The sequence below is a fragment of the Gymnogyps californianus genome, chromosome 5 (genome assembly GCF_018139145.2).
Source record: "Gymnogyps californianus isolate 813 chromosome 5, ASM1813914v2, whole genome shotgun sequence".
Classification (NCBI taxonomy): Eukaryota; Metazoa; Chordata; class Aves; order Accipitriformes; family Cathartidae; genus Gymnogyps; species Gymnogyps californianus.
Genome location: NC_059475.1, coordinates 27,130,252 through 27,150,012, shown reverse-complemented (window position 1 = coordinate 27,150,012; position 19,761 = coordinate 27,130,252). Strand labels below are relative to the sequence as shown.

The following is a 19,761-nucleotide window of genomic DNA, read 5'->3' as shown; positions in this document are numbered from 1 at the left end:
TCATTTATTTTTTTCCTCATCATTTTCATCGGTAAAGATTACTTTAATCTGGAAGTGGGAAGGGATGTGGATGAAGGTTGGTATGATGTTTTGCTGACCTTTGACCTTGTAGAAACAAAGGACAAAAGCTGGTTTTTGTGTTTCTGCTTTGGACTTTGTTTTTGAGACAAGTAATCATTCCCTGTGTGTAAAATGAGGAGGAACAGGACTGGTAGGGTGAAAACACTAGCAGAGACTCTGCCCAGCTGTTTTTGACAACCTTTTACCAGTTGGTTATGTTTTCTTGTCCAATTGTACTGGATAAGAAACATGCTTCATGTCAGGGTTATTTCCATGGGTAAACTTAATGACTGATTCCATGCATTGGAAGAAAACAGTGATGGGGTTTGCCATTCCACGTTCATGCTTTGCGCCTCATCTTCTGCACTTTGGTGTTCTTTTCTTGACTATTGTAATCCTGTAGGGCCTTTAATGTTACTATGCAGATATGAGGATGGGATTTCAGTGGAGTAGCTCAGTCTGTTTTATGCATGTGCAAGTGTGTGTGTGTGTTCGTGTTCATTTATGTGTGCATGCTGGCTCACTGGGATTCACTAGGCACTTCACTGGTTTTTAAATGTTTTTGTCTCTGTTGTACAGGTATAAAATTGCTGCATTAACTTGTTCTTACAAGTGTGTGTGGTACCTTGTGTTTCTAACTGTAATGGGAAATGATGCTGGGACTCCATCTCATTGCTGCTGTTTGACCACTTTCCATCTTCCTTTTTAATTTTTATTTCATGCACATCCATTGATATTTTTTCCTCAGTGATGCAGATGTTTTTGATAGTGCCCTTGAAATACAATATGTGCAATAATGTCCTTGAAGATGCAGTACTTTAGTTCCACGATGCCAAATTTCAAGTCACGCACTATCTCTAAGATTAATTATGCTGGCCCTTGTTGTCTTGGGCTTTCAAGTATCCTTCCTGCTCTAGCGTCATTTGGGTTTTGTTTTGAGGGAGGGCTGGGAAGAAGCTGGTAGTTGGATTCTTTTGATGCTGATGGTGGGGAGTGTAGATATTGTAGTACACTACTAATTGTATATTTTGTGTCCCAGTATTTGGGTTAAATACTATAATGGAGATTATTACTGAAGCTGGCCCAGTAAGCAATGAAGGTGGGTTCCCTACAGCATGAGCTGTGCATGATATAACAATTTCCAGCATTCCCTATGCCTGACTTTGGGCTACCTTTCTCACTGGGTAACCAGTACCACATGATCTATACTAGTCACCCCCAATGCATTATGCTTTTACATACAGTGACTAATATGAAGATGGTTCTTGTTGTGGAACTGCATGCAGAGCAGCCAAACTTTTCCTGCCTTTCACCTCCTGCTCCCATTACCATCTTCTCTTTTTCTCTCTGCATTACTCCCATTACTGTTTTCTGCCGATGTGTGATGCTAGAATATGATATACGCTGCTGCTTTTTTGGAGTTTCCATTTTGTTTGAAGTCTGTTACCTGTAATCCGAATAGGTGTTAGCCAACCTTAGCGTTGCTTGTTACTGTCCTGGGATCAGATTGTTTTTCTCCCACCCCTTGCTCTCATCTTGTTTCCTCTCCTGTTTAGGAAACAGACGAGCCCTTGTGGATCAAAAGTCTTCAGTCATTAAGCACAGCCCAACAGTGAAGAGAGAATCTCCATCGCCTCAGGGACGAACTAGCAATTCCAGGTAATATTTTTCATTGCTTTTTGATTATAAAGTGTTGCTGGAGTGGTCTCATACTTGGCCAGTGTTCCTCAGAAGTCTAGCTGTTGAAAACTAAATAGTACTTTTCTATGGTCCTAAGCTTGCACGTATTATTGTCCGAGAAGATTCGGTATGGATGGTCTTACAGTTAATAGCGCACATACGTATCTTTCTGTGCTCCGAAATGTATGCTCTTTCTGTCTGAGATCCAAAAAATTATAGGTCCCTACTTTAACTCAGTATTTATTCTTTGCAATTGAGTCTGTTCTGAACAAGGTAGTCTAGCCAGCAGAATTTTAATGCATGATGCAGGGGATCAGCTGAGTCATATGAAACAGTTTGGTTCCATGAATTCATGTGAAATGCTTTTCTCAGCCTTGGGAAGGGACTCAGAATGGTGCAAGTAAACAATACCTGACCTGTGCCTGTGCTTTCTCCTCCCTTTCTTATGTAGCAGTCATGGGTAGAGTGAAATTTACTTTGAGCTACTGGGATTGGGAGACAAGCAAGAACAGTAACTGCAGTTCAGGCTGGGGAATGCAGCAGGTTGCACAGGAGTTCCCTTTGTCTTACCATTCCCTCCCCTGTGGCAAAACAAGCTAAAGCAGTACATTTGTCAAGGCTGCTGCAGTAGTGCTATTAGTAGTGCTGCGCTTCCTCTTTAAGGAAAGCCTACAGGTCAGGCAAGGCGGCTGTGGGAGAAAGTTGTGGCATAGAGGATTCCTATGGATTCTGACAAGTGCTGTGAAGGTGAGGCTTAGAGCAGTAGCTAGAGGACTAGAGGAAAATCTGAGTACGGCTTATTATAGGAAATAACGGGCAAAATAAAATATTTGATACTACACCTATAGAACAGAGCTTGGGCTGTGGGCAGTTATGTTAGCAGCAGGCATAGCTAGATTTGAACTTCTTTTCTTGTAAACTTAGCTTTGATAGGAAAATGCATTTCTGTGTGTGTCCTGGCCATATCTCTCTTCCCATGCAAGCCAAGGTAAGCAGAGGGCTAACTTTTGCCTGCTTCCTCTTAAATCCATCAGTGAGAACCAGCAGTTCCTGAAGGAGGTGGTACACAATGTTCTCGATGGGCAAGGTGTTGGCTGGCTGAACATGAAGAGAGTCCGACGTCTGCTGGAGAGTGAGCAGCTCCGTGTCTTTGTACTAAGCAAGCTGAATCGCACAATCCAGTCAGAAGAAGATGCTCGACAGGATGTCATACAGGATGTGGTCAGTGCTGAAGTCAGCAAGGTCCTCATACCTAGTGTCTGCTGAGGCTCCATTCGTAGAAAGTTTTTGTTAGATTGCCTCCTAAAAGCTGATGTTACAGCAGTTTTGGAATTTGTGTTCTTGAATTGCTTTGTCACTTCTGAGATAGTGATGCTAATGGGATTTTCATTGCAGGAGATCAGCCGCAAGGTTTACAAAGGCATGCTGGACTTGCTGAAGTGCACCGTGTTGAGCCTGGAGCAGTCATATGCAAATGCTGGCCTGGGAGGCATGGCCAGTGTTTTTGGCCTGCTAGAGATAGCACATACTCACTATTACAACAAAGGTAAGAAAAGTGTTTATGAGAATACAGTGTTAATGAACCAAACAAGATCCTTACTGTGAAGGTAGCTGTTTTGTGGCTTCTGATATTTCAGGGGTTTTATGACACTTTCAAAATAGGTGACAACTCTACCATTGTTACTGAAACCTTACAAAGCTTTAAACTGTTTTCTTGCACACATGTAACCAGACGAAAGCAAAATAATGGCCATACTGATATTTGATTGAAAATGGAAACTATGCAGTGAGATACAAAACCTGGGACTTTTACAGATGAAGTGGAAATTCTGAGAGTGGCGACCTTCAGCTAACACTGTCCCAACCACAGTTTTGGAAAGTTATTGCAGACAGCCTGAATAGGGAGGGAGATATTTCTAATGTGGAACCATATGAGACTTATATCTCACCAACCACCTTGCATTACACAGTGATTCTTATATCACTAAGTACTCTTGGAGAGGAAAGTCTGAAAATACCTCTTTATTTTTCAGCTTTTTCTTAAAATCTGATTCTTAATGCAAAATAAGAAAATGCATGCGTAAGGAAAAAGCAAAAGATGACAAAAAGCTACCTTTCTGCTTAATATCTGACTCAGCTGTAATCTCAAATGATGAAAAGCTGTTTATTTCATTGTAGCAGAGGAGTAACATCTACTAAACACTTTATAGTTGGTGTTCTGGGTTGCTTGCATCAGGGATTTTATGAGTTGGCTTAGATGCCCTGTGAGTTACAGGTGTTCATTTCCAATTGTTGTTAGAATGCTGAGGAAGGTAAGGAAGGCTGTGCTAGTGTAACAGTCCTGAGTGTGGGGAATGGGCTGATCTTGGTAATTATAAGCCTTTTAGTCTGACACTGATCCTAAGCAAAATTATAGAGTGGCTGATGTAAAACTCAATGGTTTTAGAGTGAAGTCTTGCTAATGTAATGCCAGATACCATAATTTGATGGTAAGTAGAGTTTACCCAGTAAATTAATTGTGGTCACAATAGACAAAATTTGATATAAACTTTTAAAGCCTTGATACATCTTTGAAGGACTTCTCTCATTATTGCATGACATCTTGATTTGTAGTCAAATTTTATCTGTTTCGTATGTTTTACCTGTTTTCAATGAGTTGATCTAGGTATTTCTAGAAATGTTTTATAAAGATTAGTGCTTATCTTAATGTTATTTAACACATAGTAGTGATCTAGTAATCCTAAAATTGTTCAGTTTGCATATGATGCATACTGTTTGAACAGGACATGATGGATATAAGTTATTTTTCTAGATGAAGCTGAATCTTAATAAAGCATGGTTGTGATTAATTTATTTTAATATGGCCAAACTAAGGACTTGCGTTTAGGAACAAGGACAGTTGGCAATAATAGCAGGATTGGGAACTATGTCCTAGGAAGCAGTGTCTCTGAAAATGGCAGCTATGTGTGAACTTCCCACTGTTTACTGTGTCTGTAAAAACTGGAGAGGGGGGCACTGTGTAAACATGGGAATACAGATTTGGGATGCAGCTATTGTATTGTCTCTGGATATGTCACTAACAAGACCCACAACTGAGGTAGTGCTTCCAGTTCTGATCGTCACATCCTGAAAAACTGAGGAGGTTTCTGAAAAGACCTACAAGGAATTGGGAAAACACTTTTGCTCTGAAAGATGGAGGTGTTCAGTCTGTTGAATGTTAGGTGTTGATTGTTTTCAATTATTATCTAAATGGTAAAGTGTTGCTGATAGCAGAATCTTTACTGGACAAAGGTATCACAAGGTCTAATGGTACGAAAAATTTAGATATTAGGATATGAAATTTTGACTATTAGCCTCATCAGCTATTGGAACAGTTTGTGGAGGATTGCAGGAGGTTCTTTACAGAAAACCTAATTTTAATTATTCTATTCTGAAAGTTTTGCTGTAATTCCAACTGTGGACTTTGCTACAGAGAAATAATCCAAACTGCCTTTGGGGACATATGATTATAGGAAGTCTCGGAGAATGATGGAAGAGCTATAGCTGATAGTTTTTGGGGTTTTTTTTCCTAACAAGTTTCATTTAGTGTTACCCATCAAAGATGATTGTATTTGTCATCTTTTCACTGTGAGAGGAGCTTGCTTATATTCTAGAAGTGATATTCTTGGTAGTTTAGGCACAGTTGTTTAATTTTGCACAACTCAGGAGAGGAGATACTACAGTTACTGTGTCAAAGAAGATTCCTAGGTTTCAAATATACAGGAAGGAGATGATTTGAATATCCCAAAAACAGCACTCTGGCTTTCTCCTCTACTGTTTCCACCAGTGTGTCAGACTATCTGCAAGCCATGGTGACCTATGGAAACAAATGTGGGACTGAGCTGTTTCAGTGCCAGGCTTAATGATTTAGGTGAGACTGTCTGTCTCATCTTCCTTTTCCTGCTCTCATTTCCTTTTTCCTTATGTGTTTTTTTTTTTCTTTTAACACTTATTTTTTTTCTTTAAAGAACCAGAAAAGAGAAAACGAAGTCCAACGGATGGATCTGTCACTCCAGTTGGCAAGGATCCTGCATCATCCCCAAGAGTGGAGCCAAAACCTGCGATGCAGCTGCCAGTACCTCAGCTAATGCCAAAGGCACCGAGCCCTGCAGGCAAAGGGCCAAGGGAGTTTGACACAAGGAGTCTAAAGGAAGAAAATTTTATTGCTTCCATTGGTGTGTATTGAGGTGCATGTGAAGTGCAGGAGGGACTTCTATTTTGGCATTAGGTTCTATTTGCATTCTCTCCATTTTAACACACTACATTGCTGCTGTAACATGCTTCATTTACACCTTGGATCACAAGGAACAATCATATGTGTTTTCACTCTACTCTTGGATAAACTATCCAGGGCAGTTTTCTCCCAGAAGCTTTCTAATCTTAATTGTTTCTGAATTTCATTATACTTTAGACAACTTTATTTTTTGCTCTGTGGTTGATGTTTTCAAGCAACAGGAAATGGCAAAAGGGAAACAGGGTCAGCAGGACTTTGGAAAGGGCGACTGTGGAAGGGACTACATGAAACAAAAGTTTTTCTAATCATTGCTGACTACCTGTGGATTATCTAGATTGCATCCTTATAGAAGTGGGACCCAGGATCTGCTGATTGTTAATAACAAAAACTGCCAAAAAGATTTTAGTTGTAGTGTTACAGTTTCAGCAAGCAGGACTGATGGATCTTCCTTCTATGCAATAGCAAATAGAATGCATGTCCTTCTAAACAGCATCTGCTAGGCTGGTCACTGAAAATTTTCCCAGTCTAATTTCTTAGCTGGTATAGCTTTTCCCTGTGTCTGGGAAAAAGTTAGAGGTAGGCTTTAAACTATTTTACTTAAAAAGGGCTTTACAGATTTTGGGCGGGGGGGGAGAGAAAAAAAGAAAAAAAATATTTTGATTGGATCCAACCCGCTGTGGATTGTAAACAAGAGAAAAGTACCATCAGCATATGAGAGAAATTCTTTGTCAACTCCAAAAATATGTCATGTTAAATTTTAGCCATTGCTTCTTATAGCCTGTTTAAAATAACTTTTTAATGGAATCATTGTATGAAAGATTAATCTTCTGAAAGCAGCTTGCTACTGTGAGGCTGTACCTGCAGTATGTGGCATAAGACAAGGGAATGTGTGTGTTGGGCAATTATGTGGCAGGAGTGCAGACATTTATTCTTATACCCACATAATAGCTGCAGGCTGAGTGGTGTCGAGTCCTTCTGAACTGATACTGAACCCCTCTGACTTGATTTGCTTTCCTGTTTCAAAAGGTAATCTATGGAGGCAGTTGCTCAGAAACTAGTCTTGCACTCTGAAAATCTATCGGGGAGCTAAAAGAGATTCAGATTTCCAGCATTTCAGTTTAGTGGTTTGGTTCGCACTGGGTATTTAATTTCTTTTCTGTAGAAAGGAGAAAAAGGAAAATATGCTTCTGACACAACTAAGAATAAAAGAGACGCTAGGCCAGTGTTCTTTTAAAGAATGAAGAGATCTTTTGATTGGATTGCTGAGACTGCTCCTTTCCCTCAGGTGAAATTAAAGCCTCATAGAAATGGAAATCATAGAGATCAGACAGTCCATGTTTGTGAAGCATTATAGGAAGTGCTTTTCAAAAGAGGTGCTACTTAATATGTTATGTTAACTACTTTTGCCAGAATATTAGCCTTAAATAATTCACAATCTTCAAGGACAGGCAACAGGTAGATTCTTATTGGTGGTTCTCATGCTCTAATGATTTTCCTTGTCTTCTATGGAACTAAGTTACAAGGATATGGTTTCACCAAAACTGATCAAAGTTTGAAAGACTTCAAAGTTTTTTCTGAAGCCTTTTTTTCTAACTGGTTTTGTCTGTCACTAAGAACCATGAACTAGTATGCAAGTCAGTCTTTAAGAAATTGCTGTAAAAACAATGTAGTGTCCATGTTCATCTGACTCTTGAGATCTAGAAGTAAAGGGAATTTCTCTTGTGTTGCAGGCAGATAATTTAAAGCTGCTTGGCTGTTATACTTCCTTTATGTTCTGTTATGGAAGCTTCAGTATAAGACGGTACTTTGGATATACAGAACCAGAGTTAGTCATGGCTAGACTGAAATTCCTTCTGTAGTGAAATGCAAAATTTCTCGTTCAAACTAACTTCTTTAGGGAAGAAGCATTTGGTAAACATTTACATGTTGCTGAAATAACGAAGTATTTGTAAGTAATTCCATTTAAACATGAGAAAAAATGTTTTTTTATGTGAAGATGATCCAACACTGGAACAGTGTTGGATCCATTGGAATGGATCCGTTGGAAGCCTGGAAAAGTTGTGGATTCTCCATCTGTGGAGATAGTGAACACCTGACTGGACATGGTCCTGCGGCAGCCTGCTCTAGTTGACCCTGCTTTGAGCAGGGAGGTTTGACTAGATGATCTCCAGAGGTCCCTTTGAACCTCAGCAGTTCCTTGATTCTATGAAGTTTGGAAGGTACTTACAGCCTCAGGTTGTAGATATGTAAATAAAACTCTCAGTGAATCTGTTGGTATTGTATGGACAAAATACAAATTGGGCTGCTAACCTTTTGACCTAGTTACAAGAGGAATTACTAGAACAAAAAGTAAGTCGTCAGCATGATGGAGTAAAATCATGTATGGCACTGTTTGCAATAGCCATACATAAAGTGTATGTTAGTGTGGCAATTAAACTGCATCTCTGAGATCTAGAAGTATGGTAGCTGAATGTGTGCAGTTTTCTTGTACTACAGGAACAACGGCCAGGAGGTTCACAAGAGTTTTCCAAAGTTCAGGGTGAATGTGTTCCTGCTTGAACCCCTTTTCTTGTTCACTTTTCAGAAAGTTTATGGTTTCTTGTGTACCTCTGAAGTATGTAGGATGCTCCCTTGTAACAGGGAAGGCTGTTGGTATTCAAAATTCTTATTTCTGAGGTGAAGAGTGATGGATTTTTATCAGTTGAGGATTGATCTTTGCTGTGCTTTAATACCTAATTGCTTAGCTAGGAAATTCATTGTGAAGATGATGCTTCTGATACTTTGTTTCCTAAAAGATCACCTATTATTTGCTTACTTCTGGGGTTCTTGTCTTCCAGCGTCCATGGTCATCACCTGTAGTGTTGGCCTTTTTGTTGGGACACTGGTGGCTTTAAAGGTGACAGTTAATACTTTCCCCCTTTACATTAGTGATTAGTTTGGTTTAATTGCATACGTGCAGTAACTGTTAATGAAAATGTCAGTACTTACTGAAGTTTCCATTACTACTTTTTAAATAATTGTTTAATGCTGGCAGATCATTCTATTTTGACAGTTTTTTGAAACAGAAAAGATTGTGCTACCTGCTTTGTCTGCATCAGATCCTTTCTGGACCTGCTGTCCTGTTCAGTTCAGGCTCATGTAACAAAGTCATAGGCATAGTATTTTATGCCCCTTGAGTTTATTTGAGGTTTTCCTTTTCTTCTTTGTCAAAGTAGTTGAGAGTAAAATCTAGGCTGGTTTTAATGTGCTAGGATATGCTCTACCCTGAATTAACAGGCAAGTTAGCTAAAAGTAATTTAATGGCAGGTATTGTAGCTTTCAGCCTGGTCGTTTCTAAAGTAAAGCCATATAGACAGAGCACTTAAGGGGCCAGATGTTTTCAAAGCTCTTTAACATACAAATTCAGTACATCTTAAAGAGATTGTTATCTAGCTGAGCACGCACTGATACAGATAAGCCTATAGGATGCTGTTTGGATCCATAAGCAATTTTATCCTATCCATCTGTGTACTGATGAAAGTTGAAGGAACATCCATCAATCATGAAACAAATATAGAAATCAGCTGGCTAGCAGCCGTCTTTCTACCTTTTTCTCCCTTGCTACATTTGCCTTGCTCCTGATACATTTAATAATACTTTGGAGCCTTCCTCCACAATTGTAACACTATCCTTCCCCCCCCCCCTTCCCCCCAGTAGACATTTTGCTAAATAGAACTTTTTTAGAGCCTGTCGTGCCCTAATTTCTGCCATTTGCAGGGTGGGATGGGTTTCTGATGCACTTCAAGTGACCTTTTAGTTGCTCAGCAAGTTTCCTTGAAGAGCAGTAGAAGAACATTGTACTTCTTTTTCCTTCCCTTTGCCTTTGTCGCTTTTCTAAGAGTATCTTCCTCTGTAGCATTCCCAGCTTTAACTGTGCTAGTGAGAGAGGACAGTGCCCAGCATTCAGAGTCAGTTAGCATGTCAGCTTGTAATGTTTCCTTCGGCCAACAGGCCAGCACCTGGAATGATCTGATGTTTCTGAGCAGAAAAGATGACTGCATTTTTTCCTTTTCTCTGCATTGTATCCTCTTATGGAATTCCTTGACTTGATTGGAGTGCTGTGACCTAATTTGAACTTTGGAAGTTGGCATTAAGCATGACTGATATCTTGCTCATTTTTCTTCTTCTTCCCTATTTTCCATTCTTTATACCATGATAGGAACAAGTGGATGCAGAGAAGTTCAGCTTTTTGCATGTAGGACTGGTTGATAGGCAGAGCCAAGCATTTATTGAGAATGCTGTCAGGTCAAAAATAACTTGTACTTGTAAACTTTGTGATAATTTTTAAGATATAATATTGGTTAAATATTGTGTTAACCTACAGTTTTGATTTTCTTGGAATTGCTGCTGCTGGTTTTGTGCCTTTTCCTTTCAATAATATAAACTAGAGACATTAAAATGTTTCTGTTAATTAGAGCTTCTGTGATGCCTACGTTTTGGAGGAATAAATATCTGACAATCTTAAAGGCCTTTCTCAGGAAAGGTGATTAATTGCATTATATGTGTTCATAATAGCTGTTTTTCCTTAGTGGTTCACTGTATGAAGTCATCTCTAACATCTGAATTCTGTAAATGAGAGATGATGCAGTGCTCGATTCCTAACATTGATTTCTTGTAAAATGGTGTTAATTAACCCTTCACTCGGTAGTTGTCGTAAATTTCTCCTTTTTTTTTTTTCTTTTTTTGAGATGAAGGGGTGGGTTTTTTGTTTCAAATTTTTTTGCCCACTTTCACCTGTCTGACCAGCTGCTGACTCTTTCTCTTTCTCTCCTGCTTTCAATGCATCTTGGGTAGAATTGTGGAACAAGCACCAGGAAGTGAAAAAGCAAAAATCTTTGGAAAAAACGAGTAAGGAAATTAAAAACCGTAGAAACTGACTCCTCCAGCCTCCCCATAACTGCCAACTCCCCAGGTGCAGGGTGAGCTTGCATCTATGGCACACAGTTTTTATACCCACAATAACAAAGGTCTATCAAGAAAGCCTGCATTATAGAGGAGACCAAACAGATCAGTTTGCCCTGGGGAAATTGTGTTCAAATGTCTCTACTTTTTTTTTTCCCTTATTTTTTTTCCTCCCCTGAATGTTGCCTTCTTCAAAGAATGGGAAGCAGATATTCTGCATCCTCACCATATCAGATATATATAGAAGGATTTTGAGATATTCCATCTCCTGTCTTAAAAGTTAAAGACGAGTTTTGCTTAACAAGTCTTTGACATGAATATATTGATTGATTGACTGAATGTTACTGGAATGAAGAATTCTCTGTTCTTTCAAGCCGTGGGATGGCAAATTTTGTTACCTGGCATCAACCATGAACAGTTTATGACCACAGTCAGTGTGCAACAAGAAATACTTCTGAGGGGGAGAGAGAAGGTGTATGTGAAGAATTGTATTTAGTGATGGCTGTTAGAGAATAGCCTCATAATAAGGAATCAACCTGATTTTGTTTTTTATATTCCATGTTAAAGGAGGAGTGAAATAGTCTGAGGCTGTTTGCAGAGTCTAAATAGTAGTCTAAATCTACACAAATCTTAACATCTATTGAAATATGATATTGAATAAAATATTGAATATGTATTATCTGCAGGTGTAGTACAAGGTTTTGCTCTTTTGGTTATCACTGTTGTAAATAGGGACATATGACATAAGGACATTAGCTAGTTTGTAATAACCATGATGTGGTAGGTGTTTCCTAACCATAAGTGTAGTTTCTACTTTGCAGAACTGATGCCCTTTTTACAGACTGAAGGTTGGGGAGGATTAATAGCTAAGATGAATGGGTGAAAATTCCTGACATTCTGACTAGGCCTGGATTTGCTACATTAGTTTTAGGTTCCTCAGTTAAATACTTCAGTTAAGTACAAATGAGCATCTGGAGTTAGTTCAGAGAGAATAGGGCAAATGGGCACCTCTGCAGTACAGCTTACTACATTTAAGATCTGAATTACTTTCTGCTGAGGTAGGAGTGTGTGAGACAGACACATAGCACGTGCACACACCTACTCTCCCAAACTGGGCCTTTCAGGTAGGTGCCTATATTGGGAGGGATAAATTGAGGTTTTAGTGGTTTATGTGTATTAGACATACAACTCCATAAAGAAGGGAAGGGGACGTATGTAAGTGCCTGTAAATTGATAGTGACAACAATGTGATTGTGGTTATTGTGCTCCTTCAACTCAGCTACCAGTATTACCCACAGCTGTCAAATACCTGAACTGCTTCAGTCAGTTTCACTTGCATTAAAAGTCAAATTGCCAGAAATATATCTGAATTATGTATTGGGACAGGGAACTCTTAAATTGCTTAAAAAACACAGCTGAAGCTTAGTATTCTTGCTGTAGTAATGAGATATAAAACTTTTTGCTGCATCGTTACTCAGAACTAGAAATGGTGGCCATTTGAATGAGTGGAAATAGACCTCTAGAAGTGAGCAATGTATATTTCAGTGGAAAATAAGATTCCAAATTCTTAGAAAGGATATTTTTAGTTATTTTTCTTTTTTGTAAATTTTGTGAATACTTTCTCTTTGTTAGAATCTTCGATGATTTGATTTACAGTAACTAAGGCATATGGATTTAGAGGCAGAATACTATAACAAATGAAGAACACTTTCTGTAAAACACTTCACATGGAGAATTGGTGGTTGAGTAGTAAGCTAGTATGGTCTGCACAGCCCGCTTATGGCTTTGCTATTCATGAGTTTACATACCATCTCAAACTCACTCCCACAAATCTTTGTATATTATCCTTCTCTCTCTCCTCCTTTCCCTTTTTCTTTCCTTTTCGCTGTCTTACCCTCTCTAATATTACATATAATACAAACATGTTCATAATTCCCAGGTTGTTGTGATCAGTGCTTATAAGAGACAGTGGCATTGTTTGCTTAGAGATACTGGATATAGTCATGGGTATATAATACAAATATTCCAGCTGCTGATCATGTCTTCCTGTTACTGAATAGTTGGCAGATATGGATATGGCAGAAGTGTTGCATTCAGTCTCTTCCCCTTTCTGAGAGTAGTGACATTCTGTGTACAGTCTATAACACATTCTTTTCTTGCCTCCTTATTTACCTCGTTCAGTGCTTATCCAAATTTCTTTTCAGGCTCTACCTCTCCATCATTCTCTTTGCCTTCTGCCATCCCATCAGAGGACAATAGATGATATGATTCTAGAACTGCATGGGAAATTGAACATAAAGTTCTTTATCCTTTTTTTCCCCTTTTTTGTTTTCGAATCGGCGGGTTAATGAATGCATGACTTAAAGCTTGCTGATTCCCTCTCTCACTACTGACCTATGTGATTGCTAACTCTGGAGAGCCATTTGTTAATGTAATTGGGGAATGTTGTGAAGTACAGCATCATACAAGCTTCTTCCTCGAAATTCTTACTGGTGTAACACCAGTTGTTGCTGTTTATGTTCTTGCCATGTGTTGCCTGATTTTTGCCTAGATAGTTGCTGTGGGCAACCTAACAAACTCAGTCCAAGACTTTGAGCAAATTAGCTGTTCAAAAAAGGATTCTGACTTGAAGTAAATAGGTATCCTTTATTTTACCAAGAATAAAGGAAATGGCTTCCTAGAGTTGAATGGCAACTGCTCTGCATGTGTTACTGTAACTGGAAGCTACTTGACCTTTGTCTGTCCTCTTTTCTCTCTTGAATGGCTAACAAAGGTACTGCTTAGTGATAGTCACTCCTGGACTATGCCTTTGGAGTATTTGAAATTCAAACTAACATTTGAAGAATGGCAGATGTGTCCTGCTGGCCTTGTTGTTTACAGTACCAAGGAATAAAAAAAATCAAAGGAATGAAAAAGCAAATTTGTTTTCTTGGTACTGTTCCTGCTTTCAGTCTGTCATCTGCTTTCTGCCATACTGTTTTTTCTTGGTACAGTAATGATTTACTTTTTCCTTTGTTCAGGGCCAGAAGGTGTGAAACACTTTGATTTGGGAGAAACGGATGAGAAAAAATCCCAAATCAGTGCAGACAGTGGCCTCAGTTTGGCCTCAGGTTCGCAGGTCAGTGGCTCCTATGCTTGCTTTATTTATGTGGTAAGAGAGAGAGGATTCTTCTATTCACTACTTAATTGTGGGAAGACTTCCAGAGTTTGAGCATTCTTGAAAGGCTCATTCAGTAAAATTTCTTCCCCCCTTCCTGTAGGGGACTGATCTTTGCGAACTTCTCAATTGTATGACCTCATGATCTTTTTGACATGCAGGCAGTAGTTTCTATTTGGCTGGCTAAATAAACCAAGGAAGTATGATTCAAGACCCCATAGGAATGGGAAGTGATGTCCTCTCCTTATGATAAAAACTAATGTGACTTTTCTTCCTGTCTTTTATATGTTTTGATTGCAGAAGAGTGATTTCGACTCCATTCCCAGCGGAGGACCAGCAGTTATGGTCCGAAGTACAAGCCAGGATTCTGAAGTTAGCACAGTGGTAGGATATGCCCAAAGTGAAATCTTGATGTGATTCACTGTTTGCTAAAGTGGGGGAAGGCATTTCGTGCCTACATTTTGTATGGTATGGCTGCATACTGTCACGCATGCATAATGTGTATCTATGAGTTCTCTCTCCAGAGCCTCTGAGTGGGTGGCAAGCATGTGTCTGACAGAACATACATAGTGCTTTATTAGCAGATTGTATCCTTCATATATGGTGCTCGTTGCTGTTACATATTCCTACATATTGATGTATTTATGGAACTGTTGGACTGCAATAATTTTATAAATATGCCTTAGTTGTGTATAAACCATCCATAAAGAATAGAAGTTTAAAAATGTAACCTAAGAGCAAAAAAGGCAGATCGTTTGATGCATTAAAAACAAGAACAAACTTTCTGATGTATTACCTTAAAGCACTTCAATCATATCAAAATATGTCTGCTTGCTTTCCGATCAACTATAGGGCCTAGAGGGACAAGGTAGCAGGAATGCATTCAGTAAAAAAAAAATGAGCCTTCTTCCTACCACTTGTTATAGGATATGGCATATTCCAGGGATAAAACCCAAGGAACTTTCCTTTTTGTTGTTGTTGTTTGTTTTTCTTCTCTCTAAACTGCTGCATACCTGTGAATATCTGGCTTTCCATGATCTTTTCCCAGCCTGTAACAAGAATAATACTCTGATTGTCTTTCTCTAATGGACCCAGAAATTGTATTCTATGGCATACTGCCCCAGATAGAAGAGAGGTCTAGACAAGCTGGTTGATATTCAAGTATGTCCTCCTCCAAGCTCAAGAAAGGTCCATCCTGACAAGTAGGAAACCAAGCTAAGGCAGCAGGAGGCCTGCATGGATGAGCAAAGAGCTCCTAACTGAACTCAGACATAAAAAGAAAATATACAAGAGGTGGAAGCAGGAGCAGGTGACCCAGGAGGAGTATACATTTGCTGTCTCATCTTGCAGGGATAGGGTTAGGAAAGCCAATATGGACCTGGAGTTGAATCTGGCAAGGAATGTGAATGGAAACAGGAAAGGATTCGACAAGTACATAAGCAGCAAGAGAAAGGACTAGGAAAACATGGAGCTGCTGCTGAATGGGGCAGGGGAACTGGTGACAGATGGAAAAGACTGAGGTACTTGGGGCATTCTTTGCCTCAGTCTTCACCAGTAAAACTGGCCTTCAGGAATCCCAGGCTCCTGAGACCAGAGGAAAAGTCTGGAAAGAGAAAGACTTTCCCTTGGTGGAGGATGACCAGGCTAGGGAGCACTTCAACAAACTGGATATACATAAATCCATGGTTCCTGAGGGGCTGCAGCCACAAGCGCTGAAGGAGCTGGCTGATGCAATTGCGAGGCCACTCTTGATTGTCTCTGAACAGTCATGGTGATCAGAAGAGGTTCCTGAAGACTACAAGACAGGAAATACCACTCTTATCTTCAAGAAGGGCAACAGAAAGATCTGAGGAGCTACAGGCTGGCCAGCTTTACCTCAGTCCTTGGGAAAGATGATGGAGAAAGTCTTCCTGGAAAACGTTTCCAAACACATGAAGGACAAGAAGGTGAATGGGACTAGTCATCATGGATTTACAAAGGGGTAGGCATGCTTAACCAACCTGATAGCCTTCTACAATGAGATGACTGGTTTGGTGGATGAGGGGACAGCAGCAGATGTTGTTTACCTCAACTTCTGTAAAGCTTTTGACACTGTCTCCTGTAACATAGACAAGCTGACAAAGTATGGGTTAGGTTAGTGGACAGTGAGGTGGACTGAAAACTGGCTGAACAACTGGGCCCAGAGGGTTGTGATCAGTGGCACAAAGTCCAGCTGGAGACAAGTCACTAGTGGTGTACCCCTGCGGTCAGTACTGGGGCCAATACTGTTCAACATCTTCACTGATGACCTGGATGATGGTACAGAGCAAGTTCACAGATGATACAAAATTGGGAGGAGTGACTGACACACCAAATGGTTGTGCCACCATTCAGAGGGGCCTCAACAGGCTGGAGGACTGAGCAGAGAGGAATCTATGAAGTTCAACAAGGGGAAAATGCCAGGTCCTACATCTGGGGAGGAATAACCCCAGGCACCAGTACACACTGGGGGCTGACGGGCTGGAAAGCAGCTTTGTTGGGAAGGACCTTGGGATCCTGGTGGACAACAAGCTGACCATGAGCCAGCAATGCACCCTCATCACAGAGAAGGCCAACGATATTCTGCGCTGTATTAGGAAGAGCATTGCCAGCAGGTCGAGGGAGGTGATCCTTCTGCTTTACTCAGCACCGGTGAGGCTGCGTGTGCAGTATTATGTCCAGTTCTGGGCTCCCCAGTACAAGGAAAAGGACTTACTGGAGTGAGTCTGGCTCAGTGCTACAAAGACCATTAAGGGACTGGAGAATCTTTCATGAGAGGAGAGGCTGAGAGAGCTGGGACTCTTCAGCCTGGAGAAGAGAAGGCTCAGGGGGGATCTTATTGATGGGTACAAATACCTGATGGGAGGGAATGAAGGCAAGGGAGCCAGACTCTTCTCAGTAGTACCCACTGGTAGGACAAGAGGCAGTCAACACAAAAATTAAAGCACAGGAAGTTCCATCTGAACACAAAAAACCACTTTTTTAGTTTGAGGGTGGTCAAACACTGGAGCAGTTTGCCCGGAGAGGTTGTGGATTCTCCGTCTGTGGAAATTTTAAAAACCTGACTGGACACAGTCCTCAGCAACGTACTCTAGCTGACCCTGCTTGAGCAGGGGGGCTCGTCTATAGATGATCTTAACCCTTCCAACCTAAACAGTTCTGTGATTTTTCTGAAGGGCTTTTTGTGTCTCTCTTCATCTTTTTCTGCAGAGTAGGATTTCATGAAAAGATAATGTTATTGAAGGAGAAAAGGCAAATGTGGCCTTCAGTTGTACTGCTGCTTATTTTGTGCCTTAAGAAGAAACATTTTACAAATTTTCTCTCCACAGTGTCTTTGTCTATTGAAGGTAACTGCTTTATTTTTCTCCACAGGTTAGTAACAGTTCCGGAGAGACATTAGGAGCAGACAGTGACTTGAGTAGCAATGCTGGTGATGGCCCGAGTGTGGAAAATGGTGGCAATTTGACAGGATCCAGAGGCACTGTGTCAGACAGTGAAATTGAGACAAACTCTGCTACTAGCTCTATCTTTGTAAGGGCATTGCAGACTTCCTGTTTTTATTTTTTTTTTTTTTAATTACATCTTGTACAGTAGTCATTTCAATGTGTGTGCACGTGTGGAAGAGGATCTCTGATTCTGTCCTAAGGGTTAATCAGCAATTACTTACAATATTAAAATATTGTGTAATTTTGTATGGATCCACGTACCTTTCTTCATTTCCTGTGCAATACATGGTTCTCTGAGAATAGTAGATTCACATCTCGCACCATGTTACAGGCTCTAGCAATATTTAATTCCCCCTCGTTCAATATTTCTCTCAACCAAATGGACATTTAATTGCCCTTCAGAGGCAAAACAACATCAATGGGCCTTGTTTGACCTTACCTAACTAAGAGGAACAGATTCCCTGTTTCTTAGGAGCAGCTGTTTGATACAGGAAAGGGATGACCCATTGTAGGTTTAGCAGCTGTTCTGTTTCTTTAAACATTACTTTAATCCTATTTGAAGTGTAATCATAACTTTTAAATGTATTTTCCTAGTTCAAAGATCTGTATGCAGTAAAATTCAAATGAGCTGAGAGCGCTTCTTGTTTATTTTGTTTTTTAAAGTCCTTGATTATTGGGTATAACCTCTAATATACATCTTACCAAGAAAGCAATTATATACTCTTTTTGGCTAAATCAAGCTGTCAGCCAAATATGGAAACAACTTGCAATGCCTTAAGATTGGTCTTACTGTGTTCATTATTTTATAATCCTGATAAGATTGTAAAAGCCTTTACAGGGCTTCTACTTCAAATTTTAAGCAACAAGCAAAATCATTGTGCTTCATTGCAGATTTCTTCTAAAAGCATGAAAATGATGTAACCATGTCCGCTTATTTAGCTGCAAGAGGGTGTTTTCTCAGTTACTAAAGAGTTAGACTTTTTTTTTAAACACTTAGTTTTCTGCGTTTTTCTACTTGATTAATGAAACTAAATGGAATTTTAAGAACCCTTGCAACAGATTTAGAACAAAGATGATGGGTGTACATGATGTACAAATAATGTCAAGTATTGCACCATAGATTACCTGGTGGTAGAGAAATAGATGGGCCAGCTTTATTATCACAGTTCCTGCTGGCTGATAGTCCCAGCACACAGTTCTTCAGACCAGATGATATGTAATCATTTGCTTAACATCATACCTTTATGAATGGTAAATGAAAGAAAAACTTGTGAAGTCTGAATGTGAGATAGAGCTCAGGTAATCTTACTCTGTTTGTGAATATTCATTTCCTGTGTAGTCCTGAGAAGCCTGCATATTTCTTCCTCCGTTCCTCACAATCTGTGCAATGACAGTGATATTCAGCTGTTTCCTAAACAGTGGGAAAGATTTACTATTAGAATTTGGGCAAACTTACTGCATAAGTATGAAATATGGGGGATGACAGAAGAGGTTTAACTGTTCTTTCCTTTAGTCTGGGATTTGCATTTTTTGTTTTGTCTCAGTTTTCCTTCAGGGAAGCATTTTGCTTCCTCTGTGTTTTGATTTCGCTATCTGTCTCTCTTTGTTTTTCCTTTGTCTGACTCTGGACTTTTAAGTATATTATCTTGCTCTTTGAACACAGTAGTTTATTTGGTTTGTGAACATTTGTGGGAGAAGCATCTATGAAGTACAGCTTGCAAACTGCATCTGTTAAGCACAACAGTGGACTGCAAGAAACACCCCTGCAGGGCGCAGAGTTAAATTGTCTGACTCCTCTTGTATTATTTTCAGGCGAAGTCTCACAACCTGAAGCAGAGTGTGAAGGATAGTAAAGGCAGTACTCCAGGGAGAGGTCCGGAGGATGGGAGTCAACGTGTCTATCTCTATGAAGGACTTTTGGGTAAACTACTTTTTTTGTGGGGAGGGGATCTTTTAGACTGAAGTTCAAGTGGAGTCATGTCTGGGGCAGACTGGAATTTTTACGTTCCCAGAGACTGTTTTTTAACCACTTACTGTTGTCCATACTGGTAGAATAGGAGGGTGCATCAGGCCTTTTGGAGTAAAGCCAAAGATCTGCTGGGGAGATTGAGTAAGAGTAAGAGGAGATGGGTGTGAGTGGTGTAGTTTGCAGAAAATGTAGTTTGTCCAAGTCTCTTGCTGTTCTT

At 39.9% G+C, this 19,761-nt stretch overlaps 1 protein-coding gene across 36 annotated transcripts in view; it reads left to right on the top strand.

Annotated features, from left to right (window-relative positions):
- Nucleotides 1–19,761, top strand: part of MADD (MAP kinase activating death domain) — a 62,225-nt gene that overhangs the window by 19,588 nt on the left and 22,876 nt on the right. For 7 of the 36 annotated variants that reach the window (XM_050897688.1, XM_050897686.1, XM_050897684.1 and 4 more), the window contains 8 exons: nucleotides 1,617–1,719; nucleotides 2,775–2,961; nucleotides 3,136–3,286; nucleotides 5,748–5,954; nucleotides 13,975–14,072; nucleotides 14,412–14,483; nucleotides 17,502–17,660; nucleotides 19,388–19,496. In XM_050897688.1, coding sequence (XP_050753645.1) covers nucleotides 1,617–1,719; nucleotides 2,775–2,961; nucleotides 3,136–3,286; nucleotides 5,748–5,954; nucleotides 13,975–14,072; nucleotides 14,412–14,483; nucleotides 17,502–17,660; nucleotides 19,388–19,496 — 1,086 coding nt within the window. Of the gene's footprint in view, nucleotides 1–1,099; nucleotides 1,160–1,616; nucleotides 1,720–2,774; nucleotides 2,962–3,135; nucleotides 3,287–5,747; nucleotides 5,955–10,846; nucleotides 10,901–13,974; nucleotides 14,073–14,411; nucleotides 14,496–17,501; nucleotides 17,661–19,387; nucleotides 19,497–19,761 lie in introns of all 36 variants that reach the window. The other 29 variants (XM_050897678.1, XM_050897676.1, XM_050897668.1 and 26 more) reach the window with 9 other exon arrangements.